We start from the raw sequence: 18,052 nt of genomic DNA on the forward strand, positions 1-18,052 counted from the left end.
AAGGGTAAGAAAAAAGCAGGAGTACTCAGCTTCTTGGGACGCAGCCAACCAGAAGGGCCCTCACACAGATGAAAGGCAGGTGCCATCTGACATAATAGAAGTGTACACAGGTTTCTGTTGTGAATACTTTTATTGTGCACATAAGATTTTAAATGTGAAAACAAAGGCAACGTATTCAAAATAGTTCAGCTTTTATACATCATAGGGCATAGTATATGTACAGATTAATCCTCTGAATGCTACTTTAATGATTGACAGCATTAAGTACATGGCTAGCAGTGATTCTAACAGTCATTTCAGCTAATAAAGATGCCAGCACTGAGTTTTCATGCAGCATATCCAACTAACCAAGTATTTGCATTGGGACAGGCCCGTGTTTGGCGGAGAAACTCCACACCCTCAGTGAAGGGGGAAGAAAACCCCAACAAGTCATGCAAAGGTAGTCACCACATTCCACCACCAGACCGATGCTCAGCCAATCTTCAAGCAATAGCTACTTTGGGGAAACTCCCCCCAGTTTAATTGCTGAGCATGAGGGTACAGGGTATGAAATATCCCCTTGGTCAGTTGGGGTCGGTTGTGCTGGCTGTGTCCTCTCCCAGCCCCTGGCTCCCCCCGCCAGCCTCCTCGCTGCAGGGGCAGAGTGAGAAACAGAGATGGCCTTGTCGCTGTGCAAGCACAGTTCAGCTATTGCTAAAACATTGGTGTGCTATCAACACTGTTTTGCTCATAAATCACACAGCAGCATAAGGGCGGCTATGAAGAAAGTTAACTCCACCCCAGCCAGACCCAGTACACTGCAGGATCACATCCTTTTCTTGGACAAATTTGGGCTCACATAGGCCACGCTGTGCTGAACCTGTGCACAGGTGCTGTAGGCAGGAGGCAAAGAAATGAGCTTTTATGGACGTGGAAAATATCAAGCCCAAGTCAGAGGTGTAGAGAGTACCCACAGCTGGACAGAGGGGCTCAGGCAGCAGTACAGACACTATTCATTTCTGCAGTGTTACAATCTGGCACTCGTATCTGCCCAGTTAATGAGATCAAACCACTCAATGGTTTAATGGAAACAACAGTCCCACAGGTTTTGGATACAAACCCCCAGACTACATTGAGTTACTGCTTCACAGAGTATCCTGACTGGGACAAGAGCTCTTTAATTACACACAATTTATATAAGTGATGTTCTGAAGAAAACTCAAATCCATTGAATGTCACCCCTGGCAGAGTTAAACCCAGAATCCAGATAAAAAGACCTGATATCAGAGGAAGAGAGGATGTAGCTGAAAGAAGACATTAGGCTAAAAGAAATAGTTACGAGCTGGTATATGTGGAAGTTAAACATCAGTCCAGAAGCTTTGTATCAAACACAGGTAGAGTACAGATGATAATATTGGTGGTATGGACTATTGTGTTCAGAGATGCAATGGGGCTAAGCCAGAAGGGCAAGAGATAAAGCAGCAGATAAACCCACTCTCAGATACAACAGAAAGAAAGAGAGGTGTTGGACTGAAAGGGTGGTTGGTGAGGAATGGAAAGAACCAGAGACTCAGCCTAGCAAACTGTTTACCTGTGCGAGCAGCAGGCTGGATGATGGACTTTATGGTCCATTTGCCTTCTCCATTGTAGTAGTTATTGCTTTCCACTAAAGCCATGCTCTCCCTTGAGTTATCATCCCTGCTGCTCAATGTACCAAGCATTTACACAGCTAAAAAATCTATTATAACTGCCCGACTTTGTTTGGAAGTAACATCAGTACATGTAGCTTTAAATTCAGTGAGCCCAAATTTAATATCCAGCTTCAGTTGGCGGTTCCTCCCTAGCTTTGTGTCTGGCATTGGCACTATACAGGAGCCAAGATGTTCCATCCCTTCCTCATCTACATACTGAGCATCCCGCTTTTCTGTACAATAGAAAGAAAAGCATGCTTCTGTTTGATCTGGTTCTATTGGATGGTAATTATAGTGGGCAGCTTCATTTATATTCACTGACTCCTCAACTCCCACCAATTTCTGGAAGAGACCTGTGCAATAGATATAGCCATCAGCTTTTGAGACCCTTTGTTTACGGTAGTCATGGATAGCAAAATCAAATTTACGAGCTACTGCTATGCCATAAGTCAGAGCGCTGACTCTTGAAGCAACAATGTGTGGATTGACTCCAAATAAAACAGCCCCTTTTGCAATGGCCACTTGGGCCTCCACTGGACAAAGGATATGATACTTCTTGCTAAAGGCCTGACTGATAGCGTCTCTCAAGATGACACTAGACGCAAAGCCTCCCACAAGCAAAATGTACTGGACCTTGGCCATCTTAGGCTTGTCAAGAATTTCCCTCAAAGTACAAATGATATTTTTGATACTGTAGTCAAAAAAGCTCTTCATTTTCTCATATGTAACCATGATCGTCCCATCACACCACACAGCTCCTTTTACTTTTTTGAAGAAGTGGGAGATGTCCTTCTTGCACTCTGCTACTCTGGTCAAGTTGTAGTAGCAATGTATGTAGACCGCCTCCCTGCTAGCAGAGCATTTCTGTAGACTGAAGTTGTACATCATATGTTGTAATTCAGTAGGGTGGCTCTTCACGTATTCATCCCATACGCCATCGTCAAATATTTCCTTGAGGAAATGAGTGAAGTTTTCATCCACTCTGTTACCACCCCATCCACCTCCAGCTGCCTTGTGTAACTCCTTCAGGTAATGGTTTTCTTGAATCTCATGTACCGTGATGTCTATTGTGCCACCTACACACACGCAGACAAACACAAATGAAGTTAGCTGTTTTCTTTAAAGTACATGAGGTCCTTACTTTCCACTGAATATAATATTACCTTCTGAACTCCTGATTCACAAGTGTGCTTTTCTGCTGCTTTCTTTTCTCATCCTCACTCCTCCGCTACTGCTGCACACCTCTAGATTTCCTAAATTTATGCACTTCTGTTTACAAGCCTGGTCTCTCAAGGTTCCTACAGTAACTGCTGATGAGAGCTGGATGCTCTGACTTGCTCTCTGCACAAGCTGATCTCCTTTCTGATCATAAAAGGAGACTGGCCTTTTCACATAGAGAGTTGACTCCTGCCTTTTGATATACAAGCTCTGAGTTAAAAGATGAGCAGTGGTGGCGAGACTCTCAGAAACTTGTGGTCCTCTTGATGCCTTTTCAGTATTTGTTCACAATCACCAGACCGCTCTTGGCAGGGAATTCATGTCACACCAAAAAAACTCACACGGGAAACTAGAGAAATTACTAAAAGTGCTCCATCAAATATTCTTAATGATTTACTCTACAGGGCCTGCTAGCTAATCTCTTTGGTCAGTTCACTGGGCACTACACTTGCTCCTACAGAGGAGGGTGTGAGATCAAGCTATACAATAGCACATGGGTGCGCATCAGTGGCTGAAGCTGGGACACGGTGCAGACGGATCTGGTGTGATGGCAGGAGTTCTCACTATGACTGTCTGGCCTGAAGTGCATGGCAGCATGAGACACTCAGTGACTTCCATTTGCCATGGATCAGGCCTTTAGCAGTCCTATCCTTTCCTCCCATTTTTCTGCCTGCCCATGGGATCTCATTAAGTAAGTGAGAAATAAAAATAAAAATAAAAATAAAAACCCCATGACAAGCACAGCAGTGGAGTCCAAGCTCTGGGACTGCACTGCAGACCTCTGGGGACACTGTGAAACAGCCATGCTCTGCGCCCAGCAAAGATGGTACCTGTTAAACAGGGAAAATTTTACCTCCACAGTCAACAACAACATACTGGATCCCAGGGGAGTCTTCAAACTTCTTCTTGTCACTGCTGTCTGCCATAAACCCTTCAAGTGGAAGCTGTTTGCACCAGAGCGATGCAGCCTCTGGCTCCAGGGCAATAATCAGCTTCTCAGAAATCATGTCAGAGATGAGTCCTGCCTGAAATCACAAGAGAGAGCACTCAGTTCAAGGAAAGGTGGCAAGATCACTGCTGCACGCACGCCACCTGCTAGGAAGGCTGTTCTCACCCCAGGAGCCCATGCTGGGGTGGTGGTTCTTGCACAGCTGATCTCCGTGGGGCTCATTTCTACACGGCGGTGGGGGGAAAGGGTGGAGCGGTTGTAACTGCCAGTTTGGGACATCGTCTCCCCCACCACCCCCAACGTGGGAGATTTCCCTCCCTGATAGACTGGAATTTGAAATACAGGTTGTTTAAATGTTGAGGAGTTCCTCAGCCTCAATGGGTAAAGAATCTCCGAAGATAATTTGAGGAAGTGGGATAACCCCTGATTTTACCTCTTTTGCCGCCAGCCGCATAAACTGCCTAGCAGCAGCGCTCCATATGGCCGGGACAGTAATGACCCAGGTGATCTCCTCCTGGTCGCAGACAGTTTGGAAGGAGGCCTCTTGGATGGTGGCCAAGGCATGTTCCTTCAGGTAGCGCAGGCTTTCGGAAAAGACTATCAGGGCAGGAAGTGTCTTTCCATTGCTGGCTTCCAGCTCCATTCCAGAAGAGACTTTCTACAAAAAAAGGTCTCAGGGTCACATGAGGCAGTCTCAGCAAGAGACATGTCCCCTTCGCACTGAGCACCGCCCAACATATAGCACAGAAGGCAGCCCTGTCTCCAAACCTGAGCAAATTCCCAGCAATGGCTTCAGTATTGCGGCGAACTGCAGCCTAACTGGCACAGGTCAGCTACCAGAATGCTTAGCTACGACATCTGCGATTCAATAGGCAAAATACCAATGTGGTTGATTGATAAGCCAGCTGTTTCTCCTGGGCCAAATTTTGTAAAGACCCTATAGACCCTCCTGAACATCCAGTGGGAAAAATTGTACTTTCTATGTGACACCATCATACATTTCCCCAAAATGTGTATAGAGACTTCAGCCTTTTCTGGTTGCACCTACACTTCTGTGTATGGCATTAACAAAATATATGCTGGACAAACACGTAGACAAATAACCCTCTGGTCTGACAGTTTCTCTATAATGTGTCCTCTTGGCTTATGTATCTCCCTGAGTGTATCTTGAGGCAGGTGGCTGCTCTGACACTTTTTTAGTCTCTCCCAGGAGACCAAAACTCCTTCCATCCATCCCTGATCGCCCGCTCTGTCTACAAAGAGTGGGAATTGTTGCCTGTATCTGAAGAATTTTCAGGGGCCACACTGTGCTTCCCTTTTCTTTGCTTCAGCAGCCACCAAAATGGCCCTAAATTACAAGGATTATCAACTGGATAATTAGCTTCATCAACCTGGGATCCCTTACAGCCAATGGAGAAAAACAGGCACATCCAGCTGCTGCCCAGCTTAAATAACACACAACGAGGAAAGGGGAAGTGAATCCTATTCTGCAGGTGCAGCCACTTAAGAGACAGGGAATCTATGTTCATTTTTACTTACAGTCTCATTTTCTGTCAATGTTCCTAGCTCAGTTAGAAGTTGATATGAGCAAGCTTTTACATGTCCTCCACAGACACTTTCTATGGAGATTCAGAAATAACTACTTATGTACTTGGGAACTGGTGTTCCCCTTTCTTGTCGCTGAGCCCTTCTAATGGTTGCCCAGACAGGTTGTGGAATCTCCATCGTTGGAGATATTCAAAAGCTGGCTGGACAATAGTCCTGGGCAACCACGTCTAGGTGGCCTTGCCTGAGCAGGGAGGTTGGAGCAGATGAGCCTCAGAGGTCCCCTCCAACCTCAACCATTCTGCGTTTCTGTAATGAAATTTCCCTTAAACATTTTCTTCTTGGGTGCAGAGAAATGGGGTTGAACTAAAACCTCTCTCCAGCCCCCTCTGAAAGTGAGTGAGAACCCACCACTCCACAGGTGACGCTGTGGCAGACCACATCATTCCCAGCTTTCCCAGGGAGGGAACTCTTCACAGAGGCCTCCCACGTACCGCCTCCCCACATCCAGTTCAATGCTCATTGCTTGGAACTGGGGGATGCCAAAGAGCAGACATGAGATTTTATCTGGGGCTGGCCCTGTACTCCGGGTTATTCCAGACCCCGGCACACAGACAAGGAGGCCCTAAGGTAGCCTAATGTTTGGCTGAACGAGCAAACCCAGAAAAAGCTGTGAACAATTCTGAACTAGCACAGAGCATTCAGAGAGGAATGATAGCCATTACATGCTTGAAGGACAGCTAGCCACCCTTAAATTGGCTTCAGTGTACCATTTCAGGGGAGGGAGAGGCAAGCTAGAAGGAGGTATATAACATAGTGATCCCGAGGTTGCCCACCTCCTTTGAATTACAGGAAGCTTCATTTGTTCCCTGTCAAGGCTTTTCATTAAGAAAAAGTATTTGGCTTCACCGAGATGTGCAGTTGGGTTTTATTGTCTTTAGACAATGAACAGCATCATAAAGGAAGGACCCGTGAAGCCTTTGGCTAATTAAGAAAATAAATAATTTCTTCTTCAGTTCATCAAAACGTCCTTTGATTTCCGTTCATTCATCCTCATCAGCCAGATTTACTCAGCCCTCTTCACCAGTTCCTCTAACGCCCACACCTCTAAATAAATGAATAGCTCTGACTCCCCATAGCAGTAGCTGTTCTACCTACTGGGTTGTAGAGCTTCATCTTGAAGTTCTGGAAGAAGTACCAGTTGTCAGCTTCACAGGAGGGCAGGCTCTTGTACTTCATCACAGCATCGTAGCCAAACTTCCTGAACTCCTGCTTCTGATTGAACAAGATGCATGTGGGCGTCTTTGGGGTCTTGAGCCCATGCTCTGATCCCCAGTACACCTGGCGGATCTGGTCTGTACCTGAAGCAAGGGAAAAACAGTACCCGCTGTAGGCTGTGCCAAAATCTATAGCAACGACAAAGACTGACTTGCTGGCCATGGCTGACAGCAGTGCAGAGGTCCGCAGCTCGAGGAGCTACAGCGGAGTAAACAGATGTGACTGGGATAAAACCGAAACCGCTCTGGCTGATATTGCAGGGTAAAACCACCCCCCTGCCCCAACTTTATTGGCTGGAGGGAGATATTACTAGACACAGTGCAAAGAAAGAGTGCCTTTTCCCGTAAAAAGGTAGGGCTTGTTTCTGTTACTTATAGCGGAACAGTCCCTTTGTGAAAGCAAGAAAGTGCCTGATGCTTGCAGCAGCTTCCTGTGCTCCCAGCAGCACGGTCCCCTGTGCTGCCACTCATTTCAGCAAACATTTTCTGCTGCTGTAAAGGCATGGAGACACCCGACTTTTCTTCCTACAGCAGAACGAGGGTGTCTGAAGGACTGTGTAAGGGCACTGATCCTGGAGAGATGACTGCAGAAGGCAGCAGGTATGTTGCACAGGGGGTGTCTCTGGCTAAATTTACCAAGTTTAACCTTAGTAGGTCTGAATATTTCTACGAAGTCCCTTGGCGGGTTGCAACAAGGGACTGCAAACATTTCCCGACTGTGAAATATTTCAGTAAAAGCTCTATTTTCTACTTCCTATCCTTCCTATCCATCACAGGGAGGGTTAATTTCCTCAGCTTCAGCTCAAGTTCAGCTCCAAAGAGTGAGGCAGATGTTAAATGCGTGTGAGAGGAAGAGAAATTGGAAATGGCATAACAGAGCCTGGACTTTGGGGACTCGGTCTCTGAACTCATCAGTTTCGCAGGGATAGGCTGACTTAAATGCAAATTTTTATACCAGATTGTTGAGTTTAAAGAGAAAAAAAACATGTCCTCGGTGAAAGACTGGAAATGAAGTGATTTAACTGAGGAGGTGCTGGGAGAGAGGGGCAGGACAGTCCCTTCCAGCAGCCGTGCAGACCTGGATCAGCTTAAAGTGATGGTGAAGTCTCATGCTAGGCTTTCTCTGATGTTGCCTTGCTGCAGGAAGGAGCGTGCTGTCTGCTCCGCCTGTATCCGAGCTGCAGGAGCACCTCAACCTGGGATTGTCTCTGCAGTAATAGCTGATGTTCGGGATCCTTGTTAGGAAATAGGGCACAGAGCAGTTGTAGAAATGAAAATTATCTTGAGAACGTATAGCTTTGTTGTCTATGAAAAAGCCCCACACCCGTACATTGCAAAGTTGATTTCAGCAGAATAGCCACCTGCATTTGCTGTTCCCCACACTCTGTAGGTCTGGGTTGAGTTTGTTTTTCAGGAATTGCCCCTGTACCCTGCCCACTTCATCCAGCCCTAATGATTGCTCAAATCCTCCATCTATTTTTTTGCAAATCCTGGCCTGTGCCAGACCTCTGAACTGTGCCAGGCATCATCTGGGAGCATGCTAGCTCACTTCTGCCAAAACTGCACCCGGGAGTGTGCTGAGCCATCATATGCACTGGAGCCCGTATCCTGGCTCTGATCTATTCGCTAGCATGGATGTACCCATGGAGCCGCTGCTCATGGGGCTGTCCTTTATAAGGTACCTGTTTAGAGTATGTGATTTTTTTCCCTTCATTTTAAGAATTCCATTTTCTTTTTTTCCTCAGACAAATATTAGACACTCCGTGTCAACCATCAGCCTGTGGAGAAAACATTTCAAGGCTGGCGCGGATGGAAAAAGAAATAAGGTGAGTCTGGTGACCAGAAATTACAGCGTTTAGCATGGCCGCTGATGATCAACTGTAGCTGGTGTATGCTAGGACAAGTTGGACAGAAGATTACAAATAAGCCAGACATAAGGAGGGCTCTGAGTTAGCACCAAATTTTGCTATATTAAGAACCCAAAGCCAATTTACAGAAGCTGTTTGATCTGCATCATATAACATGTAGGTCTTACACTTTCAGAGTATTGTAGTTGCACTATTGGTACTGCCTGGTATTGCAGTATTTTATTGGCACTATTGGTACTGACCCATAAAATCACAAACCACCTACCTGGCAAAGCACAGCCTTGAGACGTTTTGGTATCTGGATTTTTTTTTCCCTACAGGCTGATCAGGAATTGAAGAGGGGAAGTTTAGCTTGTGCATTTCTTAGGACTTTAATGGATATGTGCCTACTGACTGTAATGTGTTTTATTATTTCTTTCTTCCCCTGATGGACTGACGGACAGCAAGAAAAGAGCTCGGTCTGACTCTGTTGATACTCGACTACAATTTCTGGAGAGTTGCCACAGGTAATGTGATTCTTCATATTAAGAATATATACATAAGAGGTGAAAAATCATAAATGTTTCTGTGACTGTAACTGAAACATACTCAAGCCTTGGTTATCACAGCTCTGTCCTGCAGGGCAGACCAAATTTTCATTCTCCTGTTTGACTGCATCGTCATGGCCAGGAATGAGCTGCCTCTGAAACAGGTTTGTCTTGGAGCGCAGGTCAGAGCACGTGGCCAGGGCACGTGACATGAAAACATGTCATCTTGTGAGATGAACTTTCATTTCTGTGCAAATACTTCTCTGAATAGGAAATGGCTGCCTTAACAACAGCAGCTCTCAAGTTAAAGGCATCCAGCCTAATATAGAAAGGGGAGGTGGTAAAATCGGTTCTGAGGACACTTTGAGTAGGTGTGCAGAGGCAGTCCTGGGTTTTTATCAAGAAAACTGCCCTCTCATGAGCTAGGCAAGCACTGATGGAAGGCATACTGGCTGGGATACTAGCAAGAAGGGAAGCTGTAAATCAGGAGGAAAGAAAAAGAAATAATAGCCTAAATAATAGCATCTTGGGGATAAAATGCCAACATAAATCATTCTCAGTGTCTAAGGCCAGGAGTGAATAAACTCCAAATAGTCTAGCTGGATCTCCATACCCTTCCCGAACAGCTTTGTGGAGACGAGGCTATCCTGTTGGGACTTCCATGAAGACAGGCTGTGGTATTTTGAAGTTTATGATCATGGCTGGAGTATCTGTGGGGTCGTGAAGGGTTTTCAGGTGGGCAGTCATGGATAGCCTGGTAGTGGAGGAATACTCACACTTTCTGAAACCTTGGAGCTTTCTTCTGGAGTAGCTCAAGTTTGAGACCTGGGCTGATGTAAGGCAAAGGTTCCCAGACACTGGACCTAGATTCAAATGTTGACCAAGCTCCATCACTTGTGTCCCTGAGTTTGTTTGCCTAATTACAGAAAGCTGTCAGGAAACCAGTCTAGATCCAAATTACACCTCCCAAATTTAGGTCCTCGTTCTTGGTTTGTTCCCAGGTCTGTCTGCTTAACACAGATGATTTTCTTCCATCTCCAGGCAGCATGCTGCATCTGATCATTACAAGATGCAGGAGACCAGCAACCCTGATCCTCCTTACAAGAAGGGACATAGGAGCAATCAGGAGTGAGTATTTTTCTGAATTTCTTCTTCTCAGTATTGTCCTTTCACCCACAGCCAGTCATCTTCCTCCACTATGTGTAATACATCTGCCACCTCCAAGGTTAGACAAGCTCTGAACACAACATTTCTGTGTGCAGTAATGAACATAATTTAATTGACAGAACCGAAACTTGATGGGATAATTCACAAGATCAGAATATTAATATAAGATGGTATGGCTTACTCTGAAAGGAGGGGAAAGAAACATGGGACAAGAGGTCTCCTTTATATTAGGGTTGCATGTACTTGTTCTGAGATCTGTAATACAGAAGAAGACACAATCTCTAAAAACCTCTGGTGAATGATAAAAAGCAAAAAAATTCCAGCACTTTTAGGGTGTGAGTATGCAATCGACCTAGGGTCATCGTGTAGAGAGGGCTTTTTTAAGCTCTAGTAGTATCACCTAAAGAGCAGGCATTGGAAACAGGGAGAATTTCACCTGCTGGAGGAGTAGGAGACTGACATTACCCAGACATCTGTGGAGAAAGGAATCCAGGAGAACAGAACTCTCTGGAGGGTTTGGGATGTTTGGTGATAATGTTTTGATGTTAAAGATGGAGAAAACAACTATAGATAAAAGACAAAAGTAGATTCTAACAAGTGGAGAATAGTTGTGTTTTCTTCAAGCCTTCAACCTCTGATCCTTACAATCCCACCTCCCTTTCTTCTGGTGTAAATAGTTTTCCCCTTGATTTGAGCATAAATCCTAGGTTGGGACTTTCAGGGGAGGTTGTTAAGCTCCCCTGGAGTTTTTCCTGGGTGCTCTGTGCTTTCCCACCTCAGGGCTTTTTTTGCTGGAATTCAGACTATTCAAGTCCACTGTTGTCCCAGTGTCCAAGTACAAATAAAGAGATCTCACAAAAACATCTGTTTCAGAGTATTTCCTGAAAGGGTCATCCAAAAAGATATTCTGGAGAAAGAGGAATATAAGAAGCTGAAAGAGAAGATCAAAGAGCTAGAGGCAAGGTAAGGTATTTATTCAGATTTCTGATGCCATGTGTGTTTCTACACTGAAGAGCCACATACTTCTTGCTTCCTCCAGTCCTTAGGGACTCTTTGCTTCTGACCAGACAGCCTAGACACCTTCTCCCCAGACTTTCAACCTGCCAGCATCTCCTTGTAACTGATTTCTGGAAGATGGCTTGGGTTGTTCTGGAAAGGGAAGGAGATATTCCCAGGTGAACATGTTAATAAAAGAAATCAGCCTACAATGACATAGTCAAAATGCCGCTCTTTGACCAGATTCCACTGTGATCATGCAAAACTGAGCTGAGAAAGCACTGTTTCCCACATGAAAGCTGCTTGCCAGCTATATAATATAGTTGAGGAGTGCATTGTAGAAAACATGGGATTGATGAAATAGATTCATAACATGCTGCAAAATAGTTATGCTTATTCATTGTTTCATCTTGTCTTAGCTAAAAGTTTTTTAATATCCTTCTTGCCCTAGAAACCAAGAGCTCTTGTCTAGAAACCAAGAGCTCCTGTCTAAAGCAATGGGCATGCACAAGGACTCCGAGAACATGAATGACCCTTCACGTTTGTCTACTATGCTGCACATGTACGAGATGCTCAGGCTCCATCAGTGGGAAAAACTCAGGATCTCCACAGCCTCCCATTTGTCGTATAAAACTGGCAGCAGCATAATTAAGGTTTGTTCATGTCAGTTTTCTCAATCTGACTCTTATCAGATCAATATGGTGTAGCCAGTACCGCAGACTTTGAGTATTAGTATTTCTGTATCAGACAGGCTTGGAGACTAAGTTTGGGTCTCTGATTTTTCAGTCCAGCAGGGCCTGCGTAACGCTGTAGAGAGCAAACTGACGGTGACCTGCTTCCTCCTGCCTTTCAGAAGGGCACATTCAAATCCCAGTCCCATATCTCACCCATGTTAAGCACAAGTGGGAAAACATAGTCCAGTTTCTTTATGGTTAACGCTTTAAGTACTAGATGGGAGACCTTGTTCTGATGTCTGACTCACTGCTCTGATGCTGGAGGGATCTGAAGGAAAATACCAAAATGGCACGCCTTAAAGGACGAGACTGAGATGAGGCCATTATTAGCATTGGTTGTGACGATAAGGCCCCACAGATGCTGAAGAACAGGCTTCAACATGCAAACAGCTTGATGAAACAGTTTATTTCTCAGGTATTGAAGACATATTTCAGTCAATTAGTGGCCCTACAAATTACTCTAATGCCGATGTGGTGTCAGCACCTGCTTTCCACACTACACCCCTCGTTTCAATGTGATTGCTGCTGTAATCAGCTGTTGTCTTTGTGCTGCAGAAGCTGTTTGATGCCTGTGAGAAAGACATACAGCAGAAAATAACTAACATTTTTGAAGTTCTTGAGATTCCACCTTCGAATGACACTATGACCAACAGCAAACAGGTATTTTATGTTTCTGTGTAGCTGGACCCAGGCAGTGGGATAAAAGGGCTGTCTGCATCTGCCATTCATTTAGAACTTAGCTTCTGCTCAGAACATATTGGCAATGACAGTGGGGATAACTTATGAGCTGAGAGGGATGGGGGTGTGGAAAGCTGAGCTCCAGCAACCTTTCTGTGTCCCATGATATACAGACATACACTCCATGTCTGAATTGTCCAGCTGGCTGAGGAACATACACGAGTGCAGAAAGCATTTTCCAGCCCTGTGTCGCTTTTATGGGACCTTCTTCCAAAGCTTAAAATGAGCAGCTTCTCCATTGCTGATTGACATGATCTGAGAAACAAAAATTGCCAGTACTCAGGGACTGCACTGCTGGCCACACCACATGCTAACAGTCTGCTTTGTACTGTGCTTGGTTTGTAGGGGATGATGCAAGAGATAAGGAATCTCTTCAGATATTCCTATTGCCAAAACCACTCAGAGTTTTACAACAATATTATCATGGTGAGTAAAGATACAGCCCAGGAACAGGGGCAGTGGTTCAATTTTCCGGCATGTCTGTGCAGCTTGATATTTAAAAAAAATGGGAGGTCTCCCTTCTGCTTTTCCACTTGTGTTGAGGGTCTTCCAGCCCATATGCTCCCAAATATTCTCACAGGCACACACAGAGGTACGTGTAACCTTGTAAGGGAGATACAAAGCTGCACCAGGAACAGTGGGAAATGGCAGGACAGGCAGGGCAGTGCCCTCACCAACAAGGGCATGCTCCTACCAGACCCAGGCAAGGTGCAAAGAGCAGAGCCGGCGGTGGTGATCAGGGTCAGCCACAGACCAGTGATCACTGGGCAAACCCACAGTGACCAAGCAGGTCAAGACTGAGCTGGGAAGTCGGTCTGTGGGTCAGGGTCAGCAAGGCTGGGCACAGGCATCCCAGCATCACAGCTCAGGCAAGCAACCAGCCACCACTGAGCTTGATTCATCTCCCAGGCCAAGTCGTAGAGGGTCTGTGGGTGGAGATAAGGCTTCTCAGAACTCCTTCTCACACCACCCTTTCTGCCAGCTTAGCTGTTTTCGCAGCAGTCGAACCCAAGGTTATATGGCCATGCTATGTCAGAGCTGACCCTGAACACAACCAGCCAAACATCTGGGGAGGCAGGGGAAAGCTTGCAGAGGCTGGTGGTGTGCACAGAGCCCTGACACTTGCTATCCAAACAGACTGTAGTCTAGTGTTTTTTTTTTTCTGGGAAATATATATATATCTATCTCACATATATACGAGGCTTCCAAAGAGCAGCTTCCTCCTTTTGCAGCTTGCTGGGCCTTTCCGAAAGCTTAGCCTTACCAAGCTCCTTGCAGATCTCTCTGTGAGGAAATAGAGACAGTTGCTGGATGCTGGAACAGTCCAGAATCCAGGACTTAGCAAATAAAAGAACCTTTACAGTGACCCTGGGACCCCTGCCTGTCCCGCTCGAACGGTACCATCAGCTTTGACAAATGAAGTTCTTCAGCGCTTAGTTCATGTGAAGCAGCTGCACAGAACGAGAGCAGGGAGGCAATGTAACATTACATCAACATAACATTACAAAGCTTTGAAAACTGTTCTCACTTGTTTTTCAGCGAGCTGGCGTTGACGCAACAACTGCCCTGCAAAGACAGTTCGCACTGCAGTGCTGCAAAATTTATTGTTTGCTGCTTCTTCAGGACCCACCAGTTAAAGCTGTGTGGAACATACAGGAAAGCTTGGTGCAAGATGTAGAGCACGTGGACAAGAAAGACTGCGAGCACTGGAGAAAACCAGCATTTCTGTGGCCCGTAATGAAATGTGGGGAAGAAGTCATTGTGAAAGGTGTAGTCTGGGATGAAAAGTAGCATGACTTCAGAGGCAAACTACTTAACTCGTGTGACCACAAGAAGATGAAACAGCTGATGCACAATATGCTGCTTTTCTTTCTCCCATGAAGTGCCTGCTTTTCAGAGCTAGTAAGTTAGACGCTCCTGGCTTGGGACACTAGGATAAATCAGTATTGACAAACATGTATTAAAAATTGAAGATGTTTGCCTCAGCAGCATGCATACATTTTATGTAATATTTGTTCCTTGCTGTCCCTAAACAGCATTTATGTGGAAAGAGAATCTGTGTTTCTAGCCTACTCTTCACAAATGCTTATGACATTGGCAGATAACAGTGGGGATCTCAGCCACCCTGTGGAGGCATTTGTCTCCTCACCAACAGCCTGTAGTAGGACCAACGCTTTGCGGGACCCCTAAACAGCAGTGGTATCACTGCCCTCCCCTGCATCTATAGCAGGTACACAAACCGCAGGCTCATGCTTTCTGCTAATGAATAAGCAACGAGGATGAAGATGGCCTGTTGGGAAACAGGCATCCTTCTCTGGTGAAAATGTACTTAGCTGAGAAAGAGATCAAGGCACTAAAAGACAAGGATCACAAAGGCTACGACAGACTCTCAGAAGACAGGGGTGTGTAGGTATGTGTACCCAGACACAGACACTGAGGCCCACTCTTATATGCCGAAAGGCCACTTGTGTCCACACAAATGCTGCCTGCCTGTTAGTACTCAGCTGCTTTCCTACGTCTGTACAATTTACTGCTCCGTAGCCCTTCAGCTACTTACCTGCCACAGCTCTTGATCAAAGTGCTCTAGAAGTTGTATTTCACAGCATAAGGGGGATACAGTAAGGCAAATGCATGTTTATGTGCTCGCATGACAAAATATTCAGTAAGAATCTTGAGATTTGCCAAATAAAAAAAGACTGGAAATCCTGCTGTGTGCCTCCTGAGTCCTTTCCTCCAGTTCTGCTTTCTAGTCCAGTAGTTTCCTTGGCTGAACAAACTCCCTGCCATTTTCTCAAGGGTGCCCAGAAAGAAAGGCAAATTTCCATGCAGCTTTCTGCAAGCAAATTGCTCTGCTTCTCTCAGGAATCCACTATTCTGTGAGCATGTTGCAGGTCACTGACAACATAAGCTAGGATCCAGGTATGTGCAAGAAAACTGGCTCTTAGAAAACCAGTGTATTCTGAGAAACTGACTGTAAAAGACCTCTACTGGAAATATTTGTTATGGAATAGAGCAGGTGAATTAAAATTACATATGCACCGTATTTTCTACAACTTTCACAAAAAGAAAGAAGCACAATAGTTAGTTTTTCATACCTTGTAAGGTGTTGCAGACTAAGGTGGGCAGTGCATTAACACTTCATCTTGTCCAGGCTTTGGAAGGTAAATGACAGGGAAGTTGTCCAATACTAGCAAGCAGGAGCTCCAGAATGACCCTGAGCCAAATGCCATGTGATTATATAGGTGTAATAGTACATATATGGCAAGCTGCCATGGTCTATTTGTTACCTGCTTAGAAATTTTGTTAGCCTAATTTTTACGACCCTGTGGCTCCTTGAGTCAGTCTGGTCCTGTTCTGTGGATCAGTTTTATCTCTGAAGCTCATCGCTCCTGCAGCTTCTCATGTATGGTCCTCTCCTTTGATTTTTTCTGTCCTTAACATCTTTTTTGCTGGCTTTAGGCTAAAACACTCAAGTTACAAAGCTTTGTGTTTCAAAGGCTGATTTAACCTTCAGAAGGCTACAAGAACTGCTGCATCCCTTCTAGTAGGCTTCACAGACGCTTCCTAGTCTCTCTTAACAGCAGGAGCAGACTTTTTGCTCTGTCTGTAGAGTACCCAGCAGAATCCAGCAGACTTGGGCTCTGAGGTACTGCTGAAACATCTTTTCCCTGTTATATATGCTCAGCTGATCTCAAAGGAGCAACAATTTCCCCCTTCCTGCAAAAGGTGTCATTTGGCCTAGAGTGCAGTAGCCCCGAACCAGTGAATGGGCTGCCTCTTTCCTGCCCAGCTACAGGATTTTTAACTGCTCACAACAGACCAGGCACTTCATCCATTAGCAACAAAGGTCCACTGATTGCCACAAAGGGTCTCTGTGCATGAAATTTCCCTATTGCTAGACTCTCACAACTCCTGGTGCAAAGGACAACATCTAGCCGGTGATTCAGCACAACCGCTTTTCCCAGTTCTTGATGTTTGAGGGTAAGATTTCACCCAGGCTGAACATCCCAGTGCACTGGTGTGGTGAGTTAGGCCACACATTTGGTGTGGGTTGCATTCCTTAAACCACTCCTACCAGCAAAGCAAGATGTGGGATTTAAGTATCAAATGTCCCAGCTACATCTAAGCACTTTGGAGCAATCAACAAAACACCTTTGTTCTAGAAAGGTTGCTGGGGGCAGGGATAATGGTTGTGGCTGCTGCTGCGCTGCTGCGCTGCTGCGCTGTCCTGAGACAGCCTGAAGCCTCCAAACAAGAATGTCCCTGAAGAACAGGTTGAGTCACAGATATACATCCTGCCTTCCTCCACGTTGTACAGGATGCAATCATGAAATAACCCAGAGTTGTCTTCCCTTCCTTCTTTGGCTCTGTACCATCGTTAAGAGACTTGGAGAAATGCTACTGCTACTGCTGACATGTTGTTCTCCCATAGCTTCTTCCACCCTGTACTTCTTGAGGACAAGCAGACTTTTCCATTGCCTGAGAAGTGTATTGTATTTCTCACCATCTCCTCCCCCTCCTCCTCGCCCTTTTCATCAGTCTACACAACCATGCAAGAGCCTCCCCCTCACTTGGTCTCATTTGCTACCTAACCAAGCTAAGACAGTTCTCACCTAGACTTTGTTCAAATCTCAGTGGAGACCTGAGACCCTTTCCCTGATGATAGATTCTTCATCCAGAAGAAGGGGGACAAGTCTACCCATATCTCTACACCTTACATCTCACAGACGGATGGCAAAAATGATGGGAGTCTAAGTTTGCTCCTCCTTGCCAGAGACAACATCTCCTGCAAGACAAGAGCTCTGTACAAATGAATTCACATGGTCAAGTGGGTTGGATCCTCCACCTGGTATCTGGAAAGGATTCCTCTGTGTTACACTATCATCCTACCAGTGATACAGGATTATCCGCGGAGCTGAGGCCTCATGGCTTTTCTTCGGCTCTGTAGGATGCAACTAGTTGCTATCTCAGTCCTTCAGACTTTGGTGGGAGATCTGTCTGTCTGCTCCCGCCAAACACCCAGCCTAGGCGTTCTCTTCCTTTCTGCTCTCCCCACTGCCCAGAGAGGGAGAAAGAGCCTGTTCCCAGTGGAATTTAAAAATATCACTTATATCCTGGTAGAGACATTGACTAAAAGAGCAGCAGCATACTCAGCTCTCCACTTCTGTCACCCAACACTACAACTTGCCTAGGAAAACAGTTTTTCTGGTATCCTCACTGAAGTGAGAGAGGTAAAAGTTTGACCATACTGCTGAGACATAGTACTGAAGAACAGCATAAACAGTGCAGCGGGCTGTGGCCTCCCCCAGCTTTTGGGGTGTTCCTGAGAGCTCTCTCTTTGGGCCACTGTATGGACCTGGTTA

At 45.6% G+C, this 18,052-nt stretch overlaps 2 protein-coding genes across 9 annotated transcripts in view; one reads left to right on the forward strand and one right to left on the reverse strand.

Annotated features, from left to right (window-relative positions):
• The window catches only part of LOC104021659 (heat shock 70 kDa protein 12B-like), a 22,712-nt gene continuing 4,660 nt past the window's right edge, over positions 1 to 18,052 (reverse strand). For 5 of the 8 annotated variants that reach the window (XM_087768139.1, XM_087768138.1, XM_087768141.1 and 2 more), the window contains 4 exons: positions 6,541 to 6,743; positions 4,271 to 4,495; positions 3,742 to 3,913; positions 1 to 2,746 (listed from right to left, as the gene is read on the reverse strand). In XM_087768139.1, the coding sequence (XP_087624265.1) occupies positions 1,701 to 2,746; positions 3,742 to 3,913; positions 4,271 to 4,495; positions 6,541 to 6,621 (1,524 nt within the window). In that variant the 5' untranslated portion in view covers positions 6,622 to 6,743 and the 3' untranslated portion in view covers positions 1 to 1,700. Of the gene's footprint in view, positions 2,747 to 3,741; positions 3,914 to 4,270; positions 4,496 to 6,536; positions 6,945 to 15,784; positions 15,885 to 18,052 lie in introns of those variants that run through there. The other 3 variants (XM_087768142.1, XM_009475257.2, XM_087768143.1) reach the window with 3 other exon arrangements.
• LOC148054641 (uncharacterized) lies at positions 7,031 to 15,875 on the forward strand. The gene is made up of 9 exons (XM_087768151.1): positions 7,031 to 7,259; positions 8,405 to 8,485; positions 8,971 to 9,033; positions 10,096 to 10,182; positions 11,095 to 11,184; positions 11,669 to 11,870; positions 12,507 to 12,611; positions 13,035 to 13,115; positions 14,229 to 15,875. The coding sequence occupies exons 1-9, from the start codon at positions 7,162 to 7,164 to the stop codon at positions 14,478 to 14,480; spliced, it is 1,059 nt and encodes a 352-aa protein (XP_087624277.1). The 5' UTR covers positions 7,031 to 7,161; the 3' UTR covers positions 14,481 to 15,875.

This window comes from Nipponia nippon, unplaced genomic scaffold, assembly GCF_047370975.1.
Source record: "Nipponia nippon isolate SJK-2023a ecotype South Korea unplaced genomic scaffold, ASM4737097v1 scaffold_3, whole genome shotgun sequence".
Taxonomy (NCBI): Eukaryota; Metazoa; Chordata; class Aves; order Pelecaniformes; family Threskiornithidae; genus Nipponia; species Nipponia nippon.

Coding starts and splice junctions, on each gene's coding strand:
- LOC148054641 (XM_087768151.1), top strand. CDS start 7,162: ATGGAGACACCCGACTTTTCTTCCTACAGCAGAACGAGGGTGTCTGAA. Junction 10,183..11,094: donor GGACATAGGAGCAATCAGGA/GTGAGTATTTTT, acceptor CATCTGTTTCAG/AGTATTTCCTGAAAGGGTCA. Junction 12,612..13,034: donor CTATGACCAACAGCAAACAG/GTATTTTATGTT, acceptor CTTGGTTTGTAG/GGGATGATGCAAGAGATAAG.